Source organism: Carlito syrichta, unplaced genomic scaffold (assembly GCF_000164805.1).
Source record: "Carlito syrichta isolate Samal-C Ts95f unplaced genomic scaffold, Tarsius_syrichta-2.0.1 Scaffold301018, whole genome shotgun sequence".
NCBI classification, from domain to species: domain Eukaryota; kingdom Metazoa; phylum Chordata; class Mammalia; order Primates; family Tarsiidae; genus Carlito; species Carlito syrichta.
The window spans coordinates 230,096-239,830 of record NW_007245114.1 but is presented as its reverse complement, the minus strand read 5'-3'; the positions used below and the strand labels follow the sequence as shown (position 1 = coordinate 239,830).

The window sequence follows — 9,735 nt, the reverse complement described above, 5'->3', positions numbered from 1 at the left end:
TAGAGATGAGGTCTCACCAAGTTGCCTGGGCGGGTCTCGAACCCGTGAGCTCAGGCAATCTACTCACCTCAGCCTCCCAAGGCGCGGGATTACAGGCTGAGCCACGGAGCCTGGCTTATTTTTTTTTTTATTATTTTTTGAGTGGGAGTCTCACTCTGTTGCCCAGACTGGAGTGCAGTGGCACTCCTGGCCACCGCAGCCTCGACCTGCTGGGCTCTAGCGATCCATCCGCTTCAGCCTTCCAAGTAGCTGGAACTACAGGCACGCACTACCATACCCGGCTAATTTTTTTTTTATTGTAGAGATGAGGTCTCGCCAAGTTGCCCAGGCAGGTCTCGAACCCGCGGGCTCAGGCAATCCACTCACCTCGGCCTCCCAAAGTGTGGGATTACAGGCTGAGTCACCGAGTCTGGCCTCACTGTTCCTTAAACAGTGGCACAACATGTGCTGCCACCTCTGAGTTCAAACTGCTGCTCCTCTGAGATGCCATAAACTGGGGAATGGCACCCCCAGTTACTTACACATTGACTACTCCCATCCCAATGTCATCTTAGTGACACTATTCCTTACTACCTTCTCTTCCCCTTTTCCTGCTTTACTTTTATCCATGCACTTCTCGTCATATGATACGCTGTGTGTTTCCTTGTTTCCTGTTTGTCTTTCAACTACACTATATGCAACAGGAGGGTAGGGGATTTTGTGTCTAGTTCACTAGTATAGTCCTAGCAGTAAAACTGTGACTTCATCAATGAATACCTGAAGAATAATCAGTGAAACACTCACTTAACAGTACCCCCAATTTCCTCATAGCATCAGCAATCCACAGCTGCCAACTTAAGGTTGTGGAGAACTAATAATAATCGGGACATTACTCTCCTGTCCCATGACGAAACTCTTACTTCCCTGCCATAGCTCGAGCTCAATGCTGCCTCTTCAAGCTTATACTCCTCCAGTCTTCTTCTTTCATGGGGTATTCTCATCTTCCTCAGGTCCTAATCGTACCCCTGAACACCTGTCATGCTCAGTACATCTTCATGAAAACAAGAATCCAGTCAGCCAACAAGGACTTTTCTATGACCTCAAGTGGCAGTGAAGAGTTCACCCCTCTGGACCAGTCCTCTATCATGTTCTTCCTTTGATTACTGCATTTACCACACTGTTGACAAATCTGTATAACTGTCTCTTCTTAATAGAAGTCTAATGACTGTAACTCACTGATGGCAGAGCCTTCCCCAACTACAGTCTAGCTTCTGACCTGATTGCTCCATGGAAATACCCCAGTTTGGGCTACTCAATGATACCAAGACAGACCTGCCTTCTCTATAACATGTGACCCTCCTCATTCCCCTCTCTGGCTGGCTGGAATGTGGTGTTCCACTTTCTCAGCTGCTTTCACTGGTTCATGCTCTGATATCTGTTCCTCATATTGGGAATCTCCAGAGTCCAATTTCTGGATGGTCCTGGATTTAACTATCCTGTTAAATGCTAATAATATCCAAATCTTTACCCTCAGAGTTAATCTAGCTGCCAGCTGGCTGCTCAACCAGAATGCTCCAGAGACCTCAAAGATAACATTTCTTTTCCTCTTTTTCATCCTTCCCCTACAAAACAGCCTGCTTCATCTCAGTTCCCGGTTGCAGTTACTGACATCATCATGTCAGCATCCTTTCCATCTCTCCATGTGAGTCATCTTCAGTTCACATCCCTCAACCCTTTGCTCTTCCTCCCCACTTCTCTCCATCTCCTCAACCCATGAGGGTCAACAAACCCTACTAATGCTACCTGTCATGAGATCTCAGGGTTAGGTCCAACCCCAAAGTTCTGTCTGTGTTCCCATTTCAGACCTCAACATCTCCTAGGCTAACTAGTTTCCCTGCCTCAAATTCCTATTCCTTGAATCCATTCCGCAAAACACCCACCACAGTGATTGCTAAAAAATATAGTTCAAAACCCTAATATTCCAGAAGTTCTCCTTATCTGATGGAAGAGAGGTCAGAGTCCTAAGTGTGGCAGTCAAGGGCCCTCATCCCCTGGCTGTCCGCCTCTCAAGCAGCATCATGTTCATTCTTCTGAGGCTTGTTCATTTTGTTTCTGAAGACCTGAATGGCCATTGCTCACAGTTCCTTCTTATTGTTTAATACCCACTTCAAATGCCACCTTCTACCTAAACACTTGCATAACTCCTCCACCTAATGTTACACCTTTCTCTGAACTTCATTTAGAGAACTGCAAAAATCTATACCATATGGCAGTGAATGGTTACTTGCTGGGAGCTCTATCTATTAGTTCTCAGCATTTACAGGGCTTCTGCTATGTCCCTGACACTGGGTTAAGTCATAAGGACACTCAGATTAATAAGACATAGACCCTCAATGGTGGAAAGACGCAAACACGCAAACAGATAATCAAGGAAATCGACCACAAACAGTTTGGTGCCACTAGACTATGAAGTACAAGGCAGGGAGAAGAGATAGGTGTCATCTCTTAATCCCTTACTCACAGCACTCTCTCTGTAAAGCATAACGCTCGAGGAAATATCTCCTGACACAGTAAATGGAGGACATGTGGAGAAAACAATCCTGAAAGCCGTCAAGAGGATTCTAGAATGGTACCCTCCCTCACCTCCAAATTAGGAATCTTGTGCCGAAAGCAGGTAATGAAGACAACAAAAGGCCAATCGTCTGGCTGCATCATCACGCCGGCAGCCTGGGCACAGCTCACATGGAAGGCAGTTGGGCAACGGCCATGAGAACACTGCACACAGCAGCCAGCAGTTCTTTTCCTCCGTTTCTTACAGAAGACACATTTCTGCAGCACAGGGAAAGAAAACCAGTGATTCCAGGAAATGACAGTACAGCCTCCTCTACTGTTCCCTTCCCAAATGCAGACAGAGTCAAACGAGCAAGAGCCAACCCTCTTCCTAAAACAAAAGGACACATACAGCCTGTTCTAATCTCATGCCTGGTTATGGGTATCCTCAGTATGTAATTTAACCATAGGGTAAGAATCACCAACTCTGACCAAAACCAAGGGGTAAAGGTGGCCCCTGGGCCAAGCAGAAATATTTTGTTTTCCTCCAGTCAGAGACTCGTAAGTCAGGTAATTCTGTAGTGTCTACAAGGCCGTCTCTTCTTCCTTACCAGTTTGAAGCGAGGCAGAGGGATCTTGCTCACATCCACTGGACTTCTTTCTGCAATGTTGACAAACCTTGCTTCCAGAATTGCCACAGCACATGAAACATGGACCCACCTGCCAAAAGGCAAAGACTACCTCAGTCCCCTCTGGGCCCAAAGCTCTATGGCTTTCTCTTCTAAGGTGGGCCTGCTGACAGAGTTTCCTCCCTCTCCCAGTATGACCACTGACTTCCATCACCGTGTTCCTGGGACCAAGGAAGGTGAGAACCACAAGTGTGTCCACTTTGAGTATGTGAAAACAGTTCCCCACCACACGGCCCTGGGTTAGCACAGGGTCACCTTTCTTACAACACTCACTCATAGTCTGCTGCAAAATGAGCAGAGCCACAGCTAATTGTGTGTGACAGGTTTCAGGGTGTGGGAATAAATTGAAGAACTCTCTACAGGCCTCTCTGCCACACGTCCCGATGCTTCCTGAAAATGTCCCCAACTGTGTCCCAATCTGCCAGTAATCACAGCTGTCCCCCAGGCCTCTGCCCAAACCTCTCCTCCAGGCTGAAATGACCTTTCCCTTCTGCTTCCTTTATCCATAACTGACTCACTCTTTAAGGTCTGATCCAAGCCCCACTTACTCCGAGAGTACCATTCAATGACATTTTCAGGTAATTAAAGTAAATTCTAGGCATTTTGGGAAGCCAACGTGCACAAACAAAGAACTAATAAGAGTTTTGTTGTTGTTTTTTTTTTTGAGTTGGAGTCTCATTCTGTTGCCCAGGCTAGAGTGTAGTCACATGATCATGGCCACTACAGCCTCAACTTACTGGGCTCAAGCAATCCTTCCGCCTCAGCCTTCCAAATATTTGAAACTACAAGTGCACGCCACCACATTCAGCTAATTTTTGATTTTTTGTAGAGATATGGTCTTGCCATGTTGTTCAGGCTGGTCTCGAAGCCCTGGGCTCAGGCAATTGCGAAAGTTTTAAAAATCAGACTAGGTGAAAACCCACACAGACAACATTGGTAAGCTGTGTGCAGTGTCAGTAGTACTGTTATGTGGAGTGGGGCAGATTGTTCTGTGGGCCCTGGGAGGCAGAACAAGGATTCAAAGGTGAAGGTAAGAGGCTCAAGCAGAAACATTTCCACTCTAAAATAAGAAAGATTACCAGCACTATCCCACAATTATGAGGAACACACGACCTGAAGTAATGGCAGCAAGTGCTTATAAAGAAGGGGAAGCAGTAAGCAGAGTAGCCATGTATCTGGGACAGCATGACAAGGAAGCATACGAGGCAATGTGTGTACCACATGCTCCCCCAGGATTTTACTTGGAAGCAGGATATTCACCATTGGCCTGTGTGTACCATCCCCTAATCAGTCAGTTCTTTCATGGCAGAAACCTCATTCATCTTGTTTCTATCTCAGTGCTATTAAACAAAGATTCAGTTCCATGAAAATGAGTTGCCCAACCATTGAGAAGCCCAGAAACTCCTATAGATTTAGTTGAAAGGCTGAGCTCCTCCCCACATCCTACTGTCCTCCTTGGGCATACTCACATCATTCCAAACACAGGTCTAAGCCAGGGAGCTTGCCAAGTAGAAAAGTGCTCACTAGCCCCTGGTTACCTCTGCACACCAGCTCCAGCTATAACAAGGCAAAGTCCCCAAGACCAGCCCACAAAGTCCCTGCATCATCTCCATAAGGTCTTCATGCTCTCCTGAGTCCATCATAGCTCCTCCGAAGGAGGATATTACTTATATCCCTGCTGCACAGGGGGAACTGGAGTTGGAAGGGTCTGGGACTGCTTGGCTCCCTTGACATTGGATTTTTAAAATTAGTTTTGGAAATGCTATTCCAATGCTACATGATGTGCTTCCCAAATTCTCACCACTCATTCAGAAGAACAGCTATTGTCCTCACAAAGCTGCAGCATGCTGCCTCAGAGCTGAGCCTGTGCATTCTGAGACATGGCTCGGGGAACTTACCTATCATCATTTGCTCTCTGCAGGGCCCCTCCTCGTAATGAGCATAAACAGCAGTCCTGCCAAGAAGAGAGAGGGAGGAGAGTGGTTAACACCAAGTCATTAACATTCAGTCTGCTCTCCTCTTGATCTGCTTTGGGCAACTCTACCCTCAACATAAGAAAGCGTACCAGGATGTGGGGCTTCACCTACACAGCCCTATAATCAGGACTTTCCTGCAAGAAGGAGAGGCCACTCAGGACTGAAGTGTATCAAGTATTCACTTGACTTCACATAAACCTCTTCCCTAGTACTGTCAGTAACAACTGAAAGCAAAGTCACAAAGGATACCCTGCTCAAACTGGAGGCACTACAGGGCTCTGACTGCATCCTATGTGGGGTACTGCAGGGTTCTAGGGTACAATGAAGAGAAAGTTGTAGAGTGAGCCACATTTTTTACATGTCAGGCACGAAGAGTTCTACATGGATCATTTCATTTAATCTTTGCAAGCTTTAAGGCAGGATTATTAGAGTGAAATAGAATAAATAAGTAACTTGCTTAAGGTCTTGTAACAACTAAGTAGGCTGGGCTCAGTGGCACGGTCTGTAGTTTCAGCACTTTGGGAGGCCAAGGCGACTGGATTGCCTGAGCCCGGAGGTTCAAAACCAACCTGGGGAACTTGGTAAAAACTTGTCTCTACAATAAAAAAAAAATAAGCTGGGTGTGGTAATGCACGCCTGTAGTTCTGGTTACTCAGAAGGCTGAGGCAGAAGGATCGCCGGAGCCCAGCAGGTCGACGCTGGGGTGGCTGTGATTGTGCCACTGTACTCCAACCTGGGTGACGGAGTGAAGACTCCAAAACAAAAAACAAAAACAACTAAGTAGTAGTACCTGGACTCAGACTCGTGTCTACTTATATTTAAGTTCAAGCTTTAAACTGCTGTGCTATGCTAAGGTAAATGGGGCCTAGCTTTCTGAGGTGCCAACCCCACGTGGCTAACTTCTTTTAAAGGTTGCTCCACAGGGAGACCTCTCCTGGGTTTTCACACAATGGAGCATGCACAGCTTCCAGACTCCACACGTGGGTAGCATCCACTCTCACTGTCATGGGATTTATTTTCATAATACCCACTCTATCATCACCATGTAAGGCCCTGTGCAGACTGCTGGGAATACAAAGTCCAACATGAAACAGTCTGGCTCCGAAAGTGCTCCAAGTCTCACAGGGAAGACAGCAACAGTGTGGGAAGACTCACCTCCTCCAGGGCATTGGCTGAACACCGAGAACACATCCAGTCTTCAGAAGCCTTTGCAGGGGGGACCCCATAGCAACCTAACAGGAACACCAAGATGAGCAAATCAGACCCAGAGGTCAGAGTCAGAAGGTAGATTTACAATTCTTTTCCTCCCAAAGCTACAACTAAATCTTAGAGAAACCCCTGAATTCTAGAGTCCCTGTCCTCAAGGCTAAACCATACAGTATGGCCTCAAAAAGTCAAAAACTGGGCCGAGCACGATGGCTCATGCCTACAATCCCAGCACTTTGGAAGGCAGAGGCGAGTGGATTGCCTCAATCCAGGGGGCCGAGACCAGCCTAGGCAACTTGGTAAGACCTCATCTCTACAATAAATCAAAAAATTAGCTGGGTATGGTGGCACACGCCTGTGGTTCGAGCTACCTGGAAGGCTGAGATGGAAGGATCACCTGAGCCCAGCAGGTCAAGGTTGCAGAACCATTGCACTCCAGCCTGGGCAACAGAGTAAGACTCCAACTCAAAAAAAGTCAAAAACTGTAGATTCACTGGTACAAACACCTAGTGGGGAGTGGAGTCTAATCCTCTCCTAATATCTGCAATGACAAGGACAGCACAGAAATGACTAAGTCAAGTATGGATCCCTGGAGACACAATGAAAATCAATACGCAACCAACTCCCCAAGGACATGTAAGCAACCTTTGCATTGAGGAACCAAGAGGTCAACAGGTGGCAAGGACTTCCAGCAAGCGGCCCATGCTCCTGGGTCAGGATGCAGAGAAAGGCAGATGCACTCACTGGCATGGACCCGGACACTGCACTTCTTGCAGGAAACTAGAATACTGGTGCCATCTTCCTCAAGGTAAGGAGTGGAGAGGTTGATGTCTGTGCTGCAGCCAGTCGAGGTGAAGCACATTTCTGGAATCAATGGCTTGGTCCTCTGCTTCTGGGGAGCTAAATCTGGAGTGTTTCCACAGTTCTGACTAAGGCCTCCAAACTCAACCTGGGGGAAAAGAACAAGTGCACACCTCAGTGAGCACATGCCTATGTGCTCAGCTTTCCACCTGCTCCATCAGCAAAAAGCTGGCTCTCTTACTGCCATGACTGTGGCTGTGGCTCGGGAGCTCAGCCATTATCCCAGAGCTGCTAATTGAAGTTACCTCTAATGATTCCAATTCAATTTCTCAAAGCAGCATCACACAAAGGCCCCTAGGGAACAACTGAGGAAAGGGAGCAAGGTAGGAGGCAACTGGGATTTCAATCTTCCCAAAACCAAGTGGCAAAAAAACGCACTGGGATGTTAGCAGCAAGGCTGCTCCTGTGTGCTCCCCTTGAGCTACACCATATGGTTGTCCCACCCAGGGAAAGAACCCAGAGCAATGCTCCTAACAGGCCAGCACTGACTGTCTCTGGTGGTGCATGTCACCAGGCCATCTGAGCTGCAGCACTGTTACAAGGCTGGAGCCCCACCTGTGATTCTTGGCTCGGGGTCCCTCCTAGAGGAACAGTGTATTCATATACTTTCCTTGCCAAATTATATTAACTGCAAGTAACTGGTGCTCTGCTTATGGACAGCACCATCATCCCCATTCCAAGGATGGGGCCTGAAAAATGTCATCCCTAGAGCCTATGCCATCATGAAACTCTGACCCCCACATAGATCTGCTGATAGTGACAACCAAGCCACTCACCTCCCTCACAGGCAAATGCTTTGGTTCTGCATTTTGTAATGGAAAGGCAAAGTAAGTTACTAACCTAAAGTGTGTTTGTCTGAGGTTCCATTTACAGCCATCATGAAGCTGGGGCATTGACAGGCTAAGTGGCAGCCATGCCACTTTAACCACCAGAGTAGGTAAGGACCACTTACCTACCTGCCACCCAGCTCTGGCACCTGCTGCTGTGGATGCCTTCCTGGCCTCCTGGAGCTGGACCCAAAGAAATCCATCAAGGAAGCCATCAACGTGCCAGAGTAGGAGGCACACAGCTAACTCAGCAACCTTGCTTCCCCGCCCCTCCTTCAAGTTCCTCTGCTACTGGAAACACCCACAGTGGCAACACGAAAGGAGATAACATCAGAGGATCTGGCTTTTCATCTGAAGTTCAGACTGCAGTAAAGAAATTACAGTCTTCCACACTCACTGGCCAGACTACAAACCACTTGGCAGGAATAATCACAGACAAGAATGGTAACATTTTTTGTTACACTGAAGTCTGCAATGGGTACACGTGTAAAGGGGAGCCTAAGCGATGCCCTTGGCTCATCTCCAAAGCATTCTCAAGTGGAAACCCACATTGCTGGGTTATCTGCTTGGCGAAGCCAGATCAACACACAAGGAGTAGAGAACACAAAGAAAAAAAAAGCTTTTCCCAAAACAACTAGTGACAACTATGCACCCACAATTAAGTCTTGCTGTCCCGATTGCTGGTCCTGGTAAACAGAATGGGTAGACTGGGCTTACCTGATGGTAAGTCTGGAAAATCATACAGACAGCACAGTGAGGGGCCTGCTGGGCCATAGTTTCATTGAATTCCTTTTCAGCCTCAAAGTTTGGAGGTCGGTTCTGCCACAATTGGCTCAGGGGCTTGGCCCAGGCCTCTGTCTCCTCAGCCTCTTCCTCAGGGATCAACTGTTCTGATGTCTCTGGGGCAGGAAACAGAAGTATGAGTCGGCAACAACCCTGCACACCTGTGGCTCTGTCTGGAGAGCTCAGCCAGGACTCCAGGTGCTAGGTTCAGACAATGGGTGATTCCTGGGTTCTCAAGGGTGAATTCTGCAAAGGGCGGAAGTAACCGTCAACAGGCTCCTGAAACACCTGAACAATGCTGTGGGGAGTCCTGCCTGCACCCCTTTCTCTGGACTCATGGTGTCCATTCTTCCTCTTGCCCCAGGAGCTCAACTTGCTCTGCTCTTCCTAACAGCTGCCACCTTCAGCCTCTCTGCCCAAGGGCAGCAGAGTGAAGCACCACCTTGCCAGAAACCATCTTATTTGCTGCCTTCAGACTGTCAGTATGTTAAGCCTTTTAGAGTTTTCCCTTTAGTTGCACTAAAGTGAAACAAAGAAGGAAATTAACAAGGAATTGGCAATGCTTAAAAGCTGCTACATGATCCATGGTCAGGACTTTCCAAAGATCAGTGGGGTATCTGTCTATTCTGGGCAGGGCTCCTCAATCCCTGTTAGCTTTGCCTCAGGAGGCAGAGACACATCCATGATGAGTCCTCTTCCCAGCTACAAATGTAATGCCCTAAGTCTAGACCAGGGCTGGCAAATGACAGTCTGTGTGCTGAATCCAGCCCCTGCAGGGAGTTAAGGACTGTAATCCCGCGCCTTTGGGAGGCTGAGGTGAGTGGATTGCCTGAGCCCGCGGGTTCGAGACCCACCTGGGCAACT

At 47.8% G+C, this 9,735-nt stretch overlaps 1 protein-coding gene across 2 annotated transcripts in view; it reads right to left on the bottom strand.

The window, feature by feature from the left end:
• The window catches only part of KDM4A (lysine demethylase 4A), a 55,368-nt gene that overhangs the window by 6,894 nt on the left and 38,739 nt on the right, over positions 1-9,735 (bottom strand). For both annotated transcript variants that reach the window (XM_008054745.1, XM_021710744.1), the window contains exons 13-18: positions 8,806-8,987; positions 7,145-7,349; positions 6,350-6,426; positions 5,117-5,172; positions 3,141-3,249; positions 2,623-2,808 (exon numbers count right to left, since the gene is read on the bottom strand). In XM_008054745.1, the coding sequence (XP_008052936.1) occupies positions 2,623-2,808; positions 3,141-3,249; positions 5,117-5,172; positions 6,350-6,426; positions 7,145-7,349; positions 8,806-8,987 (815 nt within the window). The remainder of the gene's footprint in view (positions 1-2,622; positions 2,809-3,140; positions 3,250-5,116; positions 5,173-6,349; positions 6,427-7,144; positions 7,350-8,805; positions 8,988-9,735) is intronic.